At 36.3% G+C, this 22,269-nt stretch overlaps 1 protein-coding gene across 16 annotated transcripts in view; it reads left to right on the top strand.

The window, feature by feature from the left end:
- The window catches only part of LOC136845771 (trichohyalin-like), a 576,224-nt gene that overhangs the window by 493,693 nt on the left and 60,262 nt on the right, over window positions 1-22,269 (top strand). For 9 of the 16 annotated variants that reach the window (XM_067116039.1, XM_067116041.1, XM_067116040.1 and 6 more), the window contains exon 13: window positions 15,941-16,152. In XM_067116039.1, the coding sequence (XP_066972140.1) occupies window positions 15,941-16,152 (212 nt within the window). Of the gene's footprint in view, window positions 1-529; window positions 724-10,329; window positions 14,086-15,940; window positions 16,153-22,269 lie in introns of those variants that run through there. The other 7 variants (XM_067116031.1, XM_067116027.1, XM_067116028.1 and 4 more) reach the window with 2 other exon arrangements.

Below are 22,269 nucleotides of genomic sequence, written 5' to 3'. Positions count from 1 at the left end.
TTCCGTTCACAAAAACATCAACTCACAAGACCTAGAATTTTTTTTTTTTTGCTGTGAGATATTATGTTGTTTAATTCTTTTTGCGATTGGCATTTCACTGTTCTGGAAACGCTGTCACAGGGAGAAATGCATGTCCCTTTGTACGTAGAGCTTGAAATGGCCTCGGGGATCAGAAACGATGACAAGGGCTCTAGGTTAAATTTTGTCTAGGGGAACGCGGATGACTATTTTTGTATCCCCTCGGCAAGTGCTTTGGTGGGCTGAGTTGCCGGACATTTATTTTCCGCAAAAATTCTTTGTGATGTTTTATTATTACGTTTGATTCTAAGATTTCTGGTTGGCCTGAAGGATGAATGATGAAAGAAGAAGAAGTTTATATGCTGGCTTGTAAAATGGATTTGAAAGATTAGGAATGAATAGCGCCATATAAAGATAAAGCATGGCCATAGAAAACGGGCACCAAAGAAAACGTGAGACGATGACGCCAAACTGGGTTGTTCGCCTCCCCTCACGGACGGAGGAAACCTTTGCATTCTCTTAGTCTCCACCTACACATCTTACATATTTCCTCCTCCTCCTCCTCCCTTCTCACACCTCACTGACCTGCACACACATAAACACATACACACACGCACACATATCTTTACACTTCTCTCTACCGCAACCTCAGTGATAAGTTGTCTACGCAAGGCGTCCTGTTTGTGAAGTTCCGTTTGTAGCAAAGTGATAATATGAGAATTTTTCTTTAAAGGTCCATTAAGATGGGCTGAGTGTCGGTTAGAAAACGGTTGTCAGTGTTACATTTTATGAAAACTCATCCAAAATGTAGTTGAGCTTCGCGTATCGTGAAGTGACAGATCCTGTGATTTTGTAGACGATGACTAATCAAGAAAATGTTGTGGATTGTTGACATAATTTCATTTATCTAGTCGATAGCTCTAGAGTCTAAAGGAGACTCAGTTCGAGATTGTAGTTTTGTAATGTGATGAAACGTGACAGGCTACTTGATTTTATTCCTCATATATATATATATATATATATATATATATATATATATATATATATATATATGTCAGACATATATTATATGTAATATATATTTATTTATAATATATATATATATATATATATATATATATATATATATATATATATATATATATATATATGTGTGTATGTGTATATAAAAATGACTGTGATGTGAGAGTGGGCTCGAGGCCTCGTGGTCTAATGACCTTAGTAACCGCCATATCAGCGAAAGTTGATTGTTGGGGGGATAAAATCATGTTAGCAAATTCCTTTCAATTCCATTGTGATTGTTGACCTGAGCAGAGTGTTGTGTATCTAGTAGATAGCTAACTACGATGCGTCTCAGGGCCGAAGGTTAAGGGCCGTGGGCCCACACCTCATCCCAAAATAATTTGTCGTTACCTTTCAGAGGGCAGAATGTATATAGGCGAGCAAAAAATATGAGTGTTTATACATACATCGGCTACATAATTTACCTACTGTCAGCAGGCAATAGATAGATGTACACGTAGCACAGAAACAGCATTAGCGCGTTCACACGCGAACGCATGTTTCTGAATATATTCCTATGTATAAAACAGACGTTTATACGTACAGAAATGTATGCACATGCATGTATAAACCATAGTGATCCTAGACGATAAAATAATTTCCCTGCCAGACAGTGTGGAGCATTAAGACGAAAGCCAAGAGGAGGAACAGCTATCAGCCTTAACAAAAAACTGACAGCTTTTGATGGCAGACTTCCAGAGAGGTAGTGATCGTGCACAAGCAAGGGCTTTAATGTCCCTGAGCATGAACACATCAGTGGAAAAGGAAGCAAGCGCCATGCAGAGATGAAAGGAGCTCCCATTTTTCATCAAGGGATAAGACGGATTGCGTGAAGCAAGGCATAAACTGAGGGACATACAATTCCACAGTAGAGGCGACAGACAATGACATACTAAATAGAAGTTTTTATTTCCAACAAAAGTTGGAAATAATGTTTTTTTTCGTAAATGAATTAAAGAAAAATTCAAACTGCATTTTTGCTCTAAGGGTCGATATTTCAGGGAAACGAGACAAGGAAACCACCGCACGGACTTAACAAAGACCACTTCCCACGGATCTTATTCACCACATTTCTCTCTCTCTCTCTCTCTCTCTCTCTCTCTCTCTCTCTCTCTCTCTCTCTCTCTCTCTCTCTCTCTGTCTTATGCCAACTGGGATTATAAAAGCATTAAATATCTTTTTTTATGAAGCAATGAGGAATTAGTGCTTGCAACCTCAAAATTACCTTCTGACCATTTGCTTGCGTCGTTTTCTCTTTAATTTGCAACATTTCTCCACAATGTTTTGCGTAGGTAGACTTGAAAGTCAAATTTTTTTTAGTCTGTCTGTCTGTGAAACTGTCGGATCTTTAAGTGTTTTTATTAAATACTTTTTAAATATATAAATGCCCAGATGTGTCCGTATGTCAGATAGGCTAGCAAGTTAGTATAAACACTTATACGCACGTACACGTGTAAGAATATGTGTACATGTTGGTGTTTTAGCTTTTACAAAGAGCACGCCTTACGTATTTCGACTTCACCCCATTCCTTGTCTAGCCCTGAGATGCCACCAACGCCGTCCAACCCATGGATTGTTGCTGTATAGATACTTAAAGCTGTCTGTTGGCTGTATAAATAGAAAATGAAACCACCTTTCCCCCTTACCTTTCTCAACCCATACTTCTTCTGCCGTTATAGAGTTCCGTTGCAGTGTCTCTGGGATGATGTTTTAGGGAGGGTGGCCCGAAATGAGATAGATGCCTTCAGAACATTATCTAGCCTCTTGGCTCCACTTATTCTGTCTAACTCTTTGGAACTCGTTATTCAACACAACATATATATATATATATATATATATATATATATATATATATATATATATATACATATACAGTATGTATGTATACACATATACACAGTATATATATACATTTATATATATATATATATATATATATATATATATATATATATATATAACATCAGTATATACCGATGTTTATGTGGAGCATGTTGTCATTTTTTTTCATTTCGAAGACATGGAGAATACGAAATGAATTTCTGAGATATATTCTTAGAATTTTCGGAAGAGTATGATTTCATTTCATAATGCAAATACGATCACGCTGATGGCTTTGCACTTATCGTGGATCTTCCTGCCCAGAATGATTTTCGTTTTCTCTTCTCATTCTCTTTATCGTTATTCAGCTTATTCCTCTTCCCTGGTTTCTGTTTGTTATATGACGTCAGCAGTAGGGAGTTCCTCTCATTCTTTCCTCTTTAAAGGGCCTCCCCGTCCGCTTTTCGAAGGAACTGTCTGAGGGAATTTTTTTCTTTCCGTCCGCCCTAGTGAAAAAAAAGAAGCACCCGAATCCCGAACAAACACTGTAGATTCACTTTGCTTATGAAAGTAGCTCATAAAAAAGTTCATGTGTACGAAGTGAGGGTTTTATTAGATTTGGAATCTTCAGAAGCTGCTGATTAGTAACTCCCATGAAACCAGTTTTAAGAATGCATACACAAAATATGCACGTGCATGTAAATGTACATCTGTATAATGTTTATATCCATTCATAGTGATCTGCATATGGTTTATATAGCCTTCAAGTTTATAAATTTTATTAGAAATTACAACTATTCACAAGCAGTTTCATTTATATTTTTGTAATGTTGTGAGTAACATGTCTGTAATTTATCTGTCCTTCATACATCGGAAGGCTTCGTTTCTATCTCATGATAATAACTGTTTCCAAAAGGCAACTAAAAGATTAGGGTGCTTTTTATGTGATGAACCTTTACCACATTTGATATTAAAAACAAGAATGACACCGATGGTCAATTTGTTTTTAAGAGGGGATGTTTTATGGTTAATGAGAAATACTTTTAATAAACATTCTACGATGATTTGCGAGGTTAGGATTCCTGTTTATTATTTTGGGATCATTGAACACGCTTTCTCTCCCTATGATAGATACAGCGCTGAATGTTTTAACTAGACGTTAGTCTCTCAAGAATTCGTTTAGATGTTTCAATATGAGAGATTGCGGGCTTGATTAAACAAAGGCCGTACAATAAATTCACGAGCAAGTGACATGTATAGTCTGTTTACCTGTGCTAAAAGGACTGATGGTGGAATAGTTACGATGAGCTGTTGGCAGTCCCTGTTTGATATAAATGGCCATAAGCTAGTGAGCTTTTTAATGGTAATCTATAAATTCTCTTGGATATTTCACGCTGTCTTAATACTTTACAACCACTATGCTTAAGGAGCGTTCATAATCTTTATTACTTGGGTGAAGATGTAAGCGATTAAAAGACAAGAGAAAAACAGTGTTGATCGAGAAACAACCCAGCGACATGACTTTTAAGTGCTGTTCCTTGGTATGCTTAAATATGAGACTTTACTATAGGTTATTCCTCACTTTCTTTGTAAAACTTCCTTTCATAAGTTTCCCAGATATACAGTGTGCAGAGAAGGAATTAGTTGGTCTCGATTTGTGACCATATGTAGAGCTAATTATATGTATATATATTATATATGTGTATATATATAATATAATATAATATATATATATATATATATATATTATATGTACACATATATACGTGGATAAACAATTATACCTTAATTTTTATATGCATGCGAGTGAGATGTATGGCATGTATTCTTGAACGCGAAATATTGAGTGGAAAATGAACACTTTAGTTTCTTGGAAGTTTTTACTTTCACATTTACGTAATTTCATCAGTGATAGAGATAGAAAACTCACTTCCTCCAAAACCGAACAGTAATTAGACCGTAAAGTTGCGAGGCAAGTTGCCCCTTGTCGATCAGTTCTTAAAGGGCGACATTCCATTGCCAGCCAATGAGATGATCTCGCAAAGAGCATCGTCCAGCTTTTAATTGCCTCTTAGCAGAGGTCATCCTTGACTTCATTATCTGCCTGAAGGTGCAACTCGGGAAATGAATGGACGAGGAGCCGTAACTACTCATTTGCCAAACTACTTTGGACTGCCTCTTGCAAATATAACTCCTCAAGAAGAGCCTCCTTACCTGAGTTCATCTTCTTTTCTTACCTTATTGCTGATCATGGTATTGAATTTTCCATGGATTGGTATAATACGCAAACACGCGCGCGCACACACACACATATATATGTATGTATGTATGCATGTGTGTGTGTATGTATGTACGATTGTAACAAATCTCCAAACATTGAAAGTCGTTACCTATGCTAAGCTAGTTATGCAACGGAGCTCGGTGCTAAACCAGCTGATTGATAAAGCTTTAATTTTTTATATTAAAGCTTATTCCCCACTGATCTCCAGGACGTCTGGCAGCAGCTTCATTTCTCAACTGAGAAGAACAACTGATTGCAAGAAGCGGAGTTATTTTTCATATCAGTAATGATTTTATTGGTAACACATAAATAACACCAACAAACTACTATTTATACACCGGACACAGTTTGCAGTATTTCGACTTTGGTCGGCAAAGCCAGGGATGAGGCAAAACTAAAGCTAGATTATTATTATTATTATTATTATTATTATTATTATTATTATTATTATTATTATTATTATTATTATTATTATGAACTTTCTTTCAAAATGGCCGGCATGATGCACTGTTTTGGCCACTAATGACGAATATGAATGCAAAATTGCAATATATTACCTGGTAGTAACTGTTTATTAGGGGGACTTGCATGACGGATGCTCTCCTGTTGGTCGAAGGATTTTAAGACATGATCCTATCTTTTCGCAATACAGGAAGGTTAAATTTTGTGAACTATTTTTATACTGTTCTCAAAATGCCTCTATCTACGATTTTTTTTTCTTGAGTATGGCCTTTACTTGTTATGATAAGAAATTTCATCCTTATTTGGAATAATAAAATTTCAACAAATATATTTTGAATGAGTATTTTGAAATATCATTCTTTCTCATTTATCTCTGTTTGTTTTTGTTTTGTTATTTTATGATAAGATCAAGCTATCGTCTAATCTTTAGAGGCAGTCTCTTGTATTTGTTTCTCCAACTCTGCTGTTACGTTAGTTCTTCCTTATTTCAATCTGTTATCTTTCGTTCCATGATTCCATTTGATCCTCCCATTCATGAATATCTCTTCTCTTCACCTTCTGCTCAGAACTCTCCCGAAAACCTCTTTCCCTCGTTTCTGAAAATGCCTCTCCTACGATATTGCAAAGCAGTCTGTTATTCCCCTTCCATCCATTAAGCTGTCTCTTTCCTTCTGTCAGTATCTTATTCTCTTTTAAGCTTTAATAAGAGAAATGTTAGCGATATTATTCCTTTTGTAACTCCCTATTGATTATCCAGTAATCTCTCTCTCTCTCTCTCTCTCTCTCTCTCTCTCTCTCTCTCTCTCTCTCTCTCTCTCAAAATATTTATCCGTCTAATAATAATCACTCTCCACCCTCTCTTCCGTTTAAAGTGGAAAGTGGGTTAATGAAAGAGTTTAATGCCGTCCCATTTCCTTACTGTGGTTTTTTATAAGGAAAAACTGATTTTTATACTTCCGATTTTGTTTAGTGATTAATGTAACCTCTTTCACAAGGCCTTCGTGCCTAGAAACGATATTATCATACGAAGACGTCAAGTTTTATTGTTCATCTGTCATCATCAGAGGGAATCGCCTACTCGCCAGGCAAAAGGCCTTTTCTCTGTTGCTATTTTCAGATGAAGGAAGCAATTTCGTTGACGTAAAACCGCAGGTTTTACTGAAAAGATAGGGGCTTTACCCCTTGGACTAATGCCATAGGGACTGAGGATTCCTTATGCAAATAAATTGCCCCTCAATTAGATGCAGATTAGCCGGTTCCTGAAGACAACTCGTACACTGCTTTGCTCGTGGGCCATTCATTAGTGGAAATTCATTTAGTGGAAACGTTTAAAATTAGCGTATATCCTTGCATAAACTACCTAGGCATTGTTGTTTGAAATGATATATCTAACAGTTTCTAAACAGGTCGTTAGTAATTATAACAGGAGCCTATATCCTTGGTAGAAGCATAACCTCACTTCCTAGGCGAGGGTTCAATCCCCGCAGCCGACCGGTCAGAGAGGTGGACATAACATGTAATCACGTTGTTTGATTTTGGCTAAACAAAGACAATTCAACAACATATCTCTCAATAACAGTGATAAGAAAGGAGCTGGGGTTTTAACAGGTCGTATATAGTAATTATAAAATGCTTAAGAAACGATTTACTTAAAAACTGGTTTGAGTCTGAATCTGCCTCAAACTAAGGTGATGAAAAGGTGTAGTAGCCTAGTAATGAATACAACATGGTTGCATTTAAATGGTTTAAATGGTAATACCAATAAAGGGTTCAGAGATAAGCACTGGCTTTCATTGATAAACTCTGATCTGGAATTTTTAATGGTTGGCAAAGAGTGGATGTTAAACATTTGTCGTATATTAATTCATTCAGAATATTTTTAGTGTGTAACTTACAAGCAAATTTAGCCTATTTCATAAGATGAATGAAAGTTAACGAAATTGAACTGATATTACTTAAAAGATTGAAAAATATTTTCAGGCATTCAAATGAGTAATTGGTGGTTCAAGTTTTGTTTTAGCATTGGAAAGAAATGAAAGTATTAGCGAACAGCAGCTAAGTCTGCAATAACAAGCAGGTTGACAGCCTAACGAAATCACATGGAAATAGATGGCTGTATATTACTGGTTATAAAGGAAATTTAAAGTTGCTTCATGAAGACGAGAAGCAAAAAATATTAGACTTTTAGTAAAATCTTAAAGTAATATAAAATTTTATTTATGAAGTGTACTGGCAGAACTGAGTTGACGACCTTATTTATCGTAAAAGTAATTTTTGTAGCGATAAAGGTACAGAATTACTGGAAACCGTGGTTAGTCATTCTTCCTCTGGCATTTTTTATCATTTAACAGCAGCAAACTTTCAGTCAAGTACAATTTTTCCCCAGAACTTTCAATTTTGAAGGTAATTGTAGAGAACTAACTTTTCTTTATAATTTTGTTTGTATTTGATTATTTTATCTCAGATTATTCAAATTACTTTTTAAAATCTATAACGTCATTGGTATTCGTTTAACGAAAGAATATAAGTCGGAGTCGATAACCGAGTTAATTTCTCATTTTAATAGAGTCCAAGGGGTTTGTAGAGTAACAAACAAACAAGCGCACGTTCTAATGAACGAGAAGGAAATGAAAGTCTGAGCACAGAGAAAAGGGATGGAAAATATCTCTAAAGTTACAAGTTTCTCTTTACCAGTAACAGTCGCAAATCTGTCGTTCCCGGTAAACCTTGTTTACTCGGAGGACTTAAAGAAAACACATTATTCATTTTGTTTGTTATCGTTTTAGAAGTTCCTCAAAATGGAGCTGGAGCAAACAAACAAACACACTCACCGCTCAAGAAAAAATACAGTAATGTATAAACTACGCGGCAACTGATCGGATTCTGTTCATTTATAAAATTTGCACCTCAATATTTGAAGAATAAAATGAACGATGCTCTTCATAATAAGGGGAATATTAAAGCCAATGGAGAATAACACAACACAACATCATAAAGACTTGCAAGGACCTCAAATGATTCCACCTGTTTATTTTTGTACGGGCCAGGATGAAACTCTTATGGACAATCGGTAACACTAAAAGGTACTAGGTCTATCTGGCGCGATTAAAGATGAATCATGACCACCACTGTTGGCGCTGATTATTCTGGCGATAAATTAGAATCATTTTCACTTATATTAAACCCATTACTCTCAAATGGATCGATTTTCATTAGGGCCGATTATTGGTTTACGCATAAATCGCACCAGACCTTAATTTCAGAACGACGTAGCCATATTTCATCTTTCTTGTCATCTTTTCTTCGTAAAACTTAAACATTCTTACCAGCTTCCAGCTACCATGTATTTTTATTTTGGCTTCTATATTGTATTTAAAACATAAGGTTCAAAATTTCATATATCAAGTGGTATATATGTATGCATATTTATTTATTTATTCATTTATATATATAATATTACATATGTGTATGTATATAAATTATATATATGTGTGTGTGTATTATATGTATTCATACATGCACGCATGTATGCATATATATATATATATATATATACACTATATATTTATATATATTTGTGTGTGCGTGTGTGTGTTTGTATGTGCACATATATTTGCTATATATGCACTGTAAACAAATATCATGTTAAATACTCAGACAGTAACAATGTATGACCGATAACTAAGTTAAATTTTCTTGATGGCATTGAGGATATTGTAGATTTAATGTAGAGTCAAAAGAAGCAAAAAATAAAAAGAAAGAGACAAAGGTTAATGTCTCGATGACAAGTGAATGGGCTGAGGCTGACCAATAATGTCTTGGCAAAGAAGTATCATGACAGGTGAAATGGGACTAAAGGTCGAAGATTGATCGTCTGACGCAATTAACATACCACTCAGTTGCGACTGATGTGAAATTATGGTCACATCCAATATATCAATAAACTGTAGTGCTATTTCTATGCCATACACGAACACTTGTACAGCCACATACAGTACATTTCGTATATCTCATATATATCGGTCTGTAGTGTGTGAAATAATTGCTTTTGAAGAATTATTGAAACTATGCACTATATATATATATATATATATATATATATATATATAATATATATATATATATATATATATATATATTTATATTTTATATACATTATATATATATATATATATATATATATATATATATACATATATATAGTATATATATATATATGTATATATGTCCATATGAATGTGGTTATGTTTATATGTGTATGTGCTTATATTTTTCTGCTTGACGTATTTTATGATTATATTTCTGTGTGGGCTTGTGTATTTATTTGTTTGTGTGTTTTTTTTTGTTATACAGACAGATAATTTCATTAATAATTGTTCACCTTAATTACTGGAGGATTTATTAATTGCAATCTGCCCTTAATTGTATTGTGCTTATTTTATCTTCTACAGGGACAATTTCTCAATTGTAAATGTCTTAATTCTGATGATTATGTTTTAGAGAATGGAAATTGATTATCTATCTATATATATATATATATATATATATATATATATATATATATATATATATATATATATATATATATATGTATCTGTTATAATATATATATACTTTGTTTGAATTCATGATTTTAGACATAATATTTGGTAGTGAATACTGACAAATGCTTTTATTTATTGTAGGTGTTCAGAAAAAAAAATATCTGAGCAATTAAGCACGAAATTCCCGTATGGCTGTATTGAATGCAACACGCTAAAGTGAACAGAAGCATCCTAGTGCGTTTGGGTTAGGGGTGTGGTGAACATTATGTTTGGATTCTTCAAAAGTAAAGGAAAAGACAAAGTTGCTTCTAAGGACCGATCAACTGACTCTTCCAAAGAAAAAAAGAAAGAAAAAAGTAGCAAAGAAGACAAAAGCAAAGATGTGAGTGACAGCATTACTCTCAGGAACAAAGAAGACAAATTGTCATCTTCAAGAACCTCTATCTTTCGCAGAAGTAAGTCTATTGAGAGATCAAAGGAAAAAGATTGTGAAGGACCTGCTAAAAAAAGAAGCAAGAATCTTGATCCCCGCAAATCTGGTGAATGGGATGACAGTAGCAGTCAGGATGCATCTGTGCGCTCCTCTGCGGCAACTGACGAGGACAGCAGTATTGATAGTTCTGGGCAAAGAACAGACTTGCCTACAAATAATGTTCTCACCAAGACCAGGATTTCTAACAGCCCTGACCCTTATCGGCCCACCGAGCATGATCTGACAGATAGTATTAGTGGAGGGATGACTGGTGGGGGTATTGCTGGAAATGAGAAAAAACTATCAGAACAATCTGCTGAAGCTACTGCAGAAGTTGGTGAATCAGTAATGGCTGAAAATGATATGCCATCTCTCATTGCACCAACTGCTTCTGCCTCACAGGCTACCACAGATCAAGCAGAAAGCAAATGGAATGTGAACAGGATAACAACATCTGCCTTTTCTCCACTAAGAAAATCCAGTGAAACTTCTACATCTTTGGCAATGAAACCTCCATTGAATCCACGTTTTGTTGGACCAAGGGGACCTTTAGCATCGTCAGGTTTCTCTTTAGCTTCTAGCCCAACAAATATAAACCAAGATTCTGATGATAGTCTTTCCCTACACTCACCAGGGATTGTTACACCACCATCATCACCTGGTCCATCTGCAATCCAAGGCATTCCTCCGTACCCAATTGTTACCGGTCCATCTTCAAGACCTACATCACCTGATGGAAGAGCTTCCATGCTTTCAACCCCTTCAAGCTCCACTTCAAGCCTCACAAGCCTTACATCCAGACCCATATCTCCCTCTGGTCGACGTACACCACCAGGGCCACGAATGGGCACAGGGGGAAGATTATCTTCATCACCTACTGCAGGCCGTAAGACTGTAAGAACAAACATCAAAACTAATCCTGTAATGGGTTCACGTAGGGGTGGTTCTCAGTCTCCTATAAACCCAGTAGGTTCTGGACCCAACTCTACAGAAATTCCATTCACGGATGGAGACAAATTGACCACTCCTCCATCATCTCCTGTTAATGTAAGACATGAATCACAAGTTGTCAAAGAAAATTTAAAGGATACCGAAAAAACTTCTACCATACCTGTAACACCTATGGTTTCACAGTCTGACAGATCTCTAATACCTGTGAATTCTCCAGTTAAGGCTAGAGTTGCACCTCCTCCTCTCCCAACAACGAAAGTGTGTTTTCCTGTTGAGCCAAAATTCGAAATGAGCAAGCAGGGATCAAGAAGTTCTTCCCCAACTACTGGGAAATCTCGTCATTCCATATCCTCAGTGCATTCCCTGGAATCAATACCAGAAAATGATAGTGATAGCCAAGCGTCGGCTAACAATACATTGGAGAAAAATAGACCAACTTCGCCACTGAGTTGTAAGCCTCCCAGTACCCATGCTGTGTTGAGAGAAAATAAAATTAATAGTAAACCCACAGGCTACGCAACTAGGCATTCAGCTCCTGAAGTTTCTTCCTGTGATCGTCATCGTCATACAGCCTCTATGCATAAGAGATCGTTCTCTCTTACACCAGTGACAGAGGAAAAACTCCTACCAACAGCTGTTACTTTAGCTTCAGCTATTAATAATTCTACAAGTGGAGTAAATGAAGCGCAAAACCAATTAAATAAGAAAGCTGTAGTTGGAGGTATAGCAGCTCTTTCTTCACTCTCCACACAAAAAGCTAATAGTAAAAGTGATAAAACTGGGTTAAGTGAATGCAACAAAAATATATTTCCTGATCACTGCAGTAGGAGAAAGCAACATAATAGTAGATATGGAAAATACAAGCAGGCAAACCTTGACCTTCCTCAAACAGCTAATTCTGACTTTCCTGTGGATAGTGCTGCCACCCAGGAAAGGGATGAAACAGTATTACATGGAAAAGTTTCTTTTTCCAAAGGAAATGAAGATAGGCTAGAAATGGCCACAGTTGACATGGTATCTGAAGAAGTTTATGAGAAAAATGTTAGTGACTCTGTGAACAGACAAAGTATGTCTAATTTTAGTCAAGATGGAAGTCCTTCAGAGAGAGCAACTCATGTTGTTTTCCGAATACCTCTGAGGAGTAACTCTTGTTCTAACTGTCATGAATTGGAGAAAAGAGTGTCTGTTGAAGTTCTTTCTGGGAAAGAGGCAAAAGAAGTTAAGCGACCAGAAAAGCATTATCATAAAAAGAGACCAAGATCAGTATCAACATCGCGGGAGCTGAAAAGGGAGAGAATCTCTGAATACTTCCAGAGAAAACGCTCATCGTCTACTGGACCGGAAGGAGAACCAGAGGAACATTTATCTATTTCAGTGACAGAGGAGCAAAAAGACAGAGATAACAAAAATGATAAAGACTCCAGTTGTGATGAGGCACAGGTTGTAATTATTCCATGGCGCTGTAGGTCTAGAAGTCATTCAAGAGCACGAGAGTTACCAGGAACTGAAAATAATGAAAAATTTAAAGATACTACAGTATCAAGAGCACAGAGTCATTCGAGTATAAGAGACTCAACAGATTCTAATCCTGACAAAGATTATACGAGCATGACTAACAATACAGACTCCAAAATAGATGGTGATTCAAGGACTCGAAGTCGTACGAGATCCAGGTATTTGGCGGGGTCTAAGCCAGATTCAGCACGTTCAGACAGGTTGGCATCTGTGTCTTCCAATGATAACCATCAAATTAGCGATAGCACACAATTCCCATTCAGTGTGAAAACTGACAATACTGGCACCACAGCCGACTCTTCAAGTCATGTCCACAAGTCAGCAAATTGTCAGTTAACCTCTAAGGACCCAGAAAGACGAATGACAAGGTCTGTAACTCTAGGGGAACTCCCCAGAGTAAATTTAATTTCGGACCAAGGACCTCTATCTGAGGATCAGATGCGTGGCAGGCGTGCTCTCTCATCTTCCAGAGTGAGAGAAACGTCTTGTTCTAAACAGGAAGAAGGCAAAGACCAGCCAGTTGTGAGAAGGCCTCCAAGAAGGAGGTCTCTCTCCACAAGTAGAAGACGACCAACAAACTGTGTTGAATATCCTGAGAATGAACATAAAATCCTAGTGACTGATGCTGGTGTTGTAGACGCTAATCATTCCAGTAACATTTCTCAGAATGTGAGTGAACATTTGAATGGAATGAATGACCACAAACATTTTTCAAAACCGAGTAGTGGTGAATGTTCTCTTAATGAAAAAGGTTCAGATGTCAAAATTGAAGCTACTGTGAGAATAAGGCGACGGTCCTCCCCGAGAGAGCATGATAACTCTAACAAAACCAGTGGAGGAGTTGCAGAGATTATAGATATATCAACAAAAACAGATGGGGAAGAAGAAGGAATCACGAGTTGTTCTTTGAGAAACAGTGAATTATGTCGTAATGCCGGAGATCTGATTGAGAAAACCAAGTAAGAGCCATGTTTATTTTTAGATTATTAGGATAAATTTAATGGCAAACAGACAAACATGTTTGCATATTGTTTCGAACCTATATATTTTTTTTGACAAAGGTAGCTAGAACTTCTGTGTGCCATTTATATTTAATGATATAAACTTTAAAACTGAATTTATGTGAAAGGTACGTTTTTTCATTATTCAGGTTATTATGCGTATTCATGTAAAAGCAGTTGGTGACAGAAGTTGGGAAGTTATTGCATGCATCAGTTTGTAGAAGTAGTTATGAGGTGAACGTAGAAAGTGAAGAGTTATTCCAATATAGGGTATGTATAAATTGTGAAAGTGCTTTATAAATTGATTATATGCATAGTGTGAAGAAATTATAAAGTAAATAGTGCTCATGGCGGTCTTTTCCCGGCAGTCCACACGTACCAAATGATGGTATAGTTCCCGATTTGATCTAATACAAACTCCAGTGAACAATCTCGTTTGTCCCTTTATTACATAACGAGCTTGTGTTCGAAGCATGGGGTAAGTTAAATGGAATGCAGGACAAACAGATGAATTTTTTGAAGACTCAGTGTGTGAATAACAATTTAAATAGTTTACGCTTTAGAATTAAAAGTAAAGAATGGGAGTAGGCATTGTTGAGGCATGTCTAGAATAAAGTTGACTGAGTATAGGTATAAGAGGGCTTGAAATCCAGGATGGTAGAGATATCAAAAGTATAACATAATGTGGGAAAGGAGAAGTGTATGACTACAAAATAGGCAACAGTGAAAGTTATGGGAAAGGTGTTTAAGTGTATGTATAAAAGATACCATTTTTGGACAATACATACCGATCAAGAATGGAAATGTTGACTTCTGCAAAGGATGCAAAATTGTGTTGTTACATTACTTGCAGTGTAATATGGAATATTTGTCTATTGTCTGTACTCTGACGAGAGTACAGCATAAGAAATTCAGAAACGAATGCCACAATATGTGATGAGAATTTTATTGTTGAAAGTAGGCTTCTTTATATGTACATGAAATGACAAACTGATTCTAATATTTTATTCATCATTTTAAGGTTGCATTTAGCAGTGACATCTGTGTTTTTTTTTTTTTTTGTTCTGGTTACACGACGTGTAAAAGAAACATTTTACTTGCAGTATGCTGTGTATGTATGCTTATATGTATCTACTTAGCATGATGGTATCGGCAGAAGGATTAGTATTGATGCCAGGTCTTAGGTTTTTTATCTTCTTGTGGTGCCTTGTATGAATTTTGGCGATACTACCATATAAAAAATTACCTTCTCAGAAGTTAAAGAGATGTTTTACTCCGACCGCAACTCCTATGGCATTTTCTTGAATCTTAAATATGACCTTATCTTTCCTTAAGTAAAACTATACAGAGTATTGTATATCTAAAACGGATAGTATAGATTAGAAAACTGGTGACAGTTGGAGAACTAATTTGTTTCTTTGCACTTTCAAAATATAATATGGAATTCAAGTTTCATTACTAGGTATTTTATGCATCAGTAGGTGCTGCACTATTAATTTCTGGTAAATGTGGTGATGCTGGGTATAATATAAGTAAATAACGGTGTTATGTCGGCTATAATCAGTCTTAAGATAAACCATCTTTCGAAGTCCAATTTTCTGTTTCTTATCTTTAATCAAATACCTTATTTGGAATAGAATTTTCTTTCTTTAGTTTCTTTTTGTCACTTCTAAGGATACTTAATAATTGTTCATGGTAGTACAGTGAAAAGAGAGCGAACGAAATTTTATGAATTTAAGGGTAATAACGCAACTTAAAAATAAATATGTACTTATGGCAAGGTGATCTAAATCTCTGCTCTTCTTCCTGACAGAAAGGAACTCGCGGCTCAGGAAGAGAGGTACCAGAAACAGGTGGATCAACTCACCCTTGCCCTTGCAGAGAAGCAGGAGGAAGTACGCGCCCTGACCCAGCGACTGGAAGAACTTAATGGCATTAAGGAGAAACTCAAGGAATCAGAGCAGCTGCAGGTTAGGCTGGATGCCTTGCAAAAAGAACTCCGAGAAAAATGCGCGGCTATGGATAGTAAGTAATATTCGCTACTTTTCAGTATAATGTATATATTACTGGCAAAAGTCCTGTGATTTCATTGCAAGTTTATCATATCACTTCGATGTGTTTATCGTTTTATCATCAATAATAAAAAGTTTTTCAATCGCATGTTCCCTTTTAGGTTTCGGAAAAATTTCAAAGTATCTGTATTGGGCTAAAAACTTTGACCAATATTCATTTCATGAATGAATGATATAATATGCGGGACACACACACACACACATATATATATATATGCATTAAAATATGTTTATGTATGTATGTATATGCATATATATTTACAGTATATATATACACATACATCAACCAGGAGAAAGGTGAAAAGAAATGACTGGCTGATGCATATATGACCATCACACGTCTCCAGTGATTTGCTACACACACATATATATGTGTATATGTATATATATATATATATATATATATATATATATATATATATATATATATATATATATATATATATAATGTTTGTGTGTGTACATACATACTGTATGTGTGTATGTTTATCAGCAGCCTTCAGCAAGAGACCGGAGTTCGATTGTGGGTGGGTGGGGGCTGGGGGAGTTAGGTAAGATAGTGTCCAGTTCCAATAAAAAAATCACTCGTACCCTTCTGAGACAAGCACTGAATTAGTTATGTACCGGATGGGTAGTCAGCTGTGGTTAGTCGTTCAATATAGAGAAGGACAGGGATACAGGGATTAGCAACCACACCCATAAATAAGTTATCACCCTCTAGAATCTGCCTTCCTTAAGGAAAAGGCATATATATATATATATATATATATATATATATATATATATATATATATATATATATATATATATATATATATATATATATATATATATATACACACATACGTATGTGTGTGTAAATATATATTTCTATGTATGTAGCCTATATTAGTTCAGATGACTGTTATATTAATCCTTCACTCGGATATTACATTTGCATTGTGAGGAATTGCCTCTCAGGAAATTGCCCGGGTGGCATTTGTAATATCTATGCAAACAATACGGGATTGATAGATGTAACTAGTGCAATTCAGTATGCATAAGTAAACAAGGTAATGCCAGCCTCTGCTTCTTTCGTAGAGGGCACGGGTAGGGGGAATTAAGTCTCTCTCTCTCTCTCTCTCTCTCTCTCTCTCTCTCTCTCTCATATCGCCTTTTCCGGCGTAGTTTTGCCTTAATGGCCTATTCTTTTATTCGCATTTTCTCTCTAGGATTTCATCCATTAGCCCAACCTCATGTCCCTTTGAGGACTTTACTGAGGCAAGACCTTGATGGCGTCTCGCATTGTCCAAGACTCCTTTCATCTTCCTCAGACTTAGTTTTATTGTCTCCTTTTATGACAGACCTTTAAGTACTTCAGCCTGTACTGATGTGAAATCTTTATTTCGCTTTCGAGTGTACTTTAAGAATGTTGACACCCCGGTTCTGGGAACACATCCATCAATGACAAGCCTTCGTTAGTTTAGTAATAAGTGTATAGGCTTTCAAAGTGAAACCGGTTTTATTTGCAGAAGGATTACAAATATCCCTCAGTGATTTCCTGAGGTTGTAATCCTGGCAGTCTAAAGTGTGTGTGTGTATGTGTGTCGAAACTTCTATGAACAGGTTAATTACGAAGAAAAATAAATGTAAGATTTTGCTAAATTCTTAAGAGAGAGAGAGAGAGAGAGAGAGAGAGAGAGAGAGAGAGAGAGAGAGAGAGAGAGAGAGAGAGACACATATTAGCCGGGCTCCAAACATTCTAGGAGTCGCCCTGTCCTAACATTTCCTGATGAGTATTTATTTGACATCCGCATTTCTCCACACAATAACAGAACCTAGTTCCACGAAGTTTTAACTCCGTTTTCGTCACGTGAACTTTGTCTTTTGCACAAATCATGAATTTTTATATGATGCACTCAATTTGATTTTCTTTGCATCCTGATAATAAGTATGCTTACAAGAGACAACTAGGCACTTGTGATGCCCTTATTATATTCAAGACAGCCTTGAATATTTTAACATTACCTGTCCTTTAGTTAAGCATGATATTTTTTTATTTTCTACTTACATTTTGTAATAATTATTTCGGAAACTCCATCTTGGTCTTATTCAGTTTCGTTTAAGTTTGCATTGTTTCTGATGTTTTTTTTTTTTTTGTGAGCATAGGCCTTTTGTATAAAGTCTCATGTCTCAGGATGGTATTCTTAGTATTCTAGACGATTGTTCTAGAACCTTTGCTCAAGACAATTTTTGCAGTAAGATAATACGGTTTATATATACGATTATAATTATAATGATATATACAGTCAGCAGATGATACAATTTTCGTCGCATTTACTCTCTCTTCACCACTAATGTAAAATAAAGTTGCTGCACCCATAAGTGGTGTACGGGCACGGAACATAACTCTTGTGTTGTTCGGTCCCAAATATTTAGAAAGCATCTGTTAATCCTAACGAAGGACTAGAATATGTTAATAAACTGTGTGGTCAGCTGGGGTGGAGACTGAATTCCATAACACTATTACAATAATTATTTTTAGATCTCTTACCATGTTTTCATTCTGTGATATGCAGGGAGTTGCTAATGTTGCACAGAATGATGCTGAATATTGTTGTAAATTTATTTGTACATTATAACATTAACTTTCGAAATTTAACAAAGTCGCTGCTAAGAGTTACGAATAACTATACTCCGTTCTCTTTAGTGAGCCTAGCAGAATTCTTACGAATTTTATATACTTTGATTATTTTTACTTGGCATTTAAAATTTTATTACTTTCACCAATACTAGATTAATTTAATAAATATAGTGATTTAACTTTTTTTCAGATCACTAAAGAAATTAATTTAGTGAGTGATACAGAGCTTGCCTGGCACAATTTTTTTCCGCGGGTGTAGGTTCCTCTAGCCACTAGGCCGACAGCATGTTTTTTCTGACGCTACTGTAACGCGTTAACTTCTCCTTCAAAAGTTCAGAGTATAATTTGTGTAGTGTAGTGTTATAAACTTGATAACACGTAAGAATTTGTTTCGTGTGTCCCCCTTTTCCTGGTTTTACCTATCCTAACCCCCATATGTTTCCAAATCCTTATCTGTCGGGATACAACCAAAGAATTGAATGGCCATCATCCCATTGTCGTTGGAACAGATGTTAGTAAGTGGCATAAATTTTATCGACGTACAGCTTTATTTCCAGGAACATAACTATAGGTCATTGGTTTTTACTAACCGAATAGATAAGATTTGTTTTAGTTTAGGGGTAAATTAACATAAGTATGTTTAAACTTGAGGCTAACTTTAATGCAGGTTGATAAACGATTCCTAGATTAGGTCACTTTACAGTCGATCGATGGGAAGCAGTTTCGTCAATTAACGTTTTACTCACTTGTGTTAAAGGCGTAACCAACTGTTTTCCTTACTTTATTTCTAGAAGTGTTTACTTAGTTAGGCTGTTAGTTTACTTAGTTAGGCTGTTATAATATTGGAACATATAAGGCTTAACGGTAATTCTAAGCCGGCTGTCCGCGATGAGCTAGACTATGGCAGTTGACGTTTTCCTATGTTATTTTACTTCCTTTAGAGGAATTTAAAGTAATATTTTGTCGGCCGGCTGTAACTAAGCTGTCATTGACCTTGAAGACTACACGACTTGTATTACCTAACGTGGGGTAGGTCTAAGCCGGCATTCCGCGGCAACCCCACCTCCATAGCTAATACGGCAAAATTGTAACCAGTAAACCCTAAAAATACCAACCTAACGTACCCTAGAGGTGTTTACTGGTTACAATTTTGCCGTATTAGTTATGGAGGGAGGTGGGGGCTTGTCGAATGCCGGCTTAGACCTACCCCGCGTTAGGTACTTAAGTCGTGTAGTCTTCAAAGGTCAATTACGGTATATTTACAGCCGGCCGACAAAATATGACTTTAGATTCTTGTAAAGCAAGTAAAATAACATAAAAAAACGCCAATTGCCACAGTCTAGCTCACCGCGGACAGCCGGCTTAGAATTACCGACTTAACTGTGCATAGGCTTAGACTGAACAATTTTACATAGATTTACATAATTACATAGGTGTAATAGAATATTTAGCCAAAATTAGGCCTGCCTGCGTATTTACCATTAATTTTGGTACTCAGTTTGCCTTAACTTGACTTTAACGTGGTCAAAACTTACTTTAATTCCTTGGCCTAACTGGACTGGCCTTAGTTTAATTTACTCTGAGTCCCTTGTAGGCTAATCGAACTTACCTGAAGTTTACTTTTAACAGAATTTATTTACTTAAATTTACCAAGAAATTTATTAACCCTTTGAGCTTTCTGGCACAAGTCTGGAAACACGTTATGTGCACGTAAGAACTGTGTGCTTACCAGCCCGTACTTTACTATTTACCTTTTTACCGGAGAACATCCAGTGGAAGGAATTACCCTTGTAATTTATAGTGTCCTTTCTTTCAGTCTTCCCACTTAGTGATACAAAATTTCTCACACTGGAAGGTTGGCATCCCCAGCAGGATGTTTTAAGGCCTGTGATGTTGTCCTGGGATTTCAAGCTTTGTTGCAATTAAAACTCGTAACATGTCTGCAGCCCAATTAGCATACTCCCTCGAACTTTATGAAGAAACCTACAGTGGTCTGTGCAGAGACACAGCGGACATAATTCAGAGGGCTAGTGATCTCGAATCCTCAACCTTGGAGGCATATCACCTCAGGCTAGACTCTCAAATATGAAGGCCTTATCTTTTCCTCAACCTTGGAGGCGTATCACCTCAGGCTAGACTCAAATATGAAGACCTCATCTTTAAGTATTTAGTTCAACTTGGAGAAGAAGGGTTCTCTGCACAAGATCCTGATAGAACCTTGCTCACTGCAAAACGACGTCATGTCGACAAAATCATCATGCAAAGCACTGAAGTTTTGGAGAAACTCAAAATTGTTTGCATGAAAGTAGAGTAGTGCAACAGATTTTAGACTGTTGCATAAGGCTAAGTTACCATCTTTGTCACTACCTGAATTTGATGGTATAGATGGAGAATGGCCTCCCTTTTGGGATGTTATTGAGTCTAACATTCACGCCCATTCAGACTTAGGATCTGTTGACAAATTTAATTACCTGAAGGGATGTTTGAAGGGTGAGGTACTAATTGTAATAAAAAATATCCTTGTCACAAATGAAAACTACCTAGATGCTATTGCCATGCTGAAGAAAACTTATGCTGATCCAGAGAAAATAACCTCATCTTTAATTTGTCTAGTAGCAGGCCTCCCTAAGCCTTCCGTGGATCTGGATTCACTACGTGGCTTCAGAGCGAAACTTGAACAATATGTTAGAGGCATAGAAAGAAAAAAAGACTTGGTTCATATCTCTGTACCTGGATACTTGATCCTTTGATTTTCCAAAAACTATGTGGTAAGGTGAATTAAGGTGAAAGAGTAAATCCAAAACAAGTGTGAAGTAAATTACCCCTCACTCCTAGATATTAGAGAGGGACTAGGAAAGATAATTCTGGCTTTGTCCTCTCTGGACTTTGAACCCAGTGATAAGAAAAGGGATTACTCCCATAGAAAAACAAAGCCTACTCACAGTTCTAATAGACCAGGTAATCAGACCAAAACTCAATGAAGTTTTTACACTCCCAAGAAACATGCCAAGAAACATGAAGTCACAAATTTGAGTTTTTCTGTTAATTCAGGCAACCTAACAAGACAACTAGAACTCAAAGCTGTGTGTTCTGTGATAGACCAGAACATAAAACATTCCAGTGTGACAATTACAAAACCACACAGGAGCGTATTTCAAGACTTACTGCACAAAATCGTTGTGTGAAATGCACCTCACCTAACCACAAGAAAGCAGATTGTCATGTAAAGTTTCGCAAATGTCTGTCATGTAAGAATGGATTACACCATTCAGTATTGTGCCCTGATCCTCGACTGAAGTCTTTATTGTGAACTATTGTGGGGACAGTGACAAAGACTCAAAGTCGCAAACTAGTGGAATTCTCCCTACTGCTTTAATGGTGATGTATCCACCCTTAGGCCACACCAAGGAATTGAGATCACTGTTTGGCTCTGGTGCACGACGTACT

The sequence above is a fragment of the Macrobrachium rosenbergii genome, chromosome 14 (assembly GCF_040412425.1).
Source record: "Macrobrachium rosenbergii isolate ZJJX-2024 chromosome 14, ASM4041242v1, whole genome shotgun sequence".
Taxonomy (NCBI): Eukaryota; Metazoa; Arthropoda; class Malacostraca; order Decapoda; family Palaemonidae; genus Macrobrachium; species Macrobrachium rosenbergii.
Note: the sequence above shows the minus strand (reverse complement) of the source record. Positions and strands in the feature narration are given on the sequence as shown.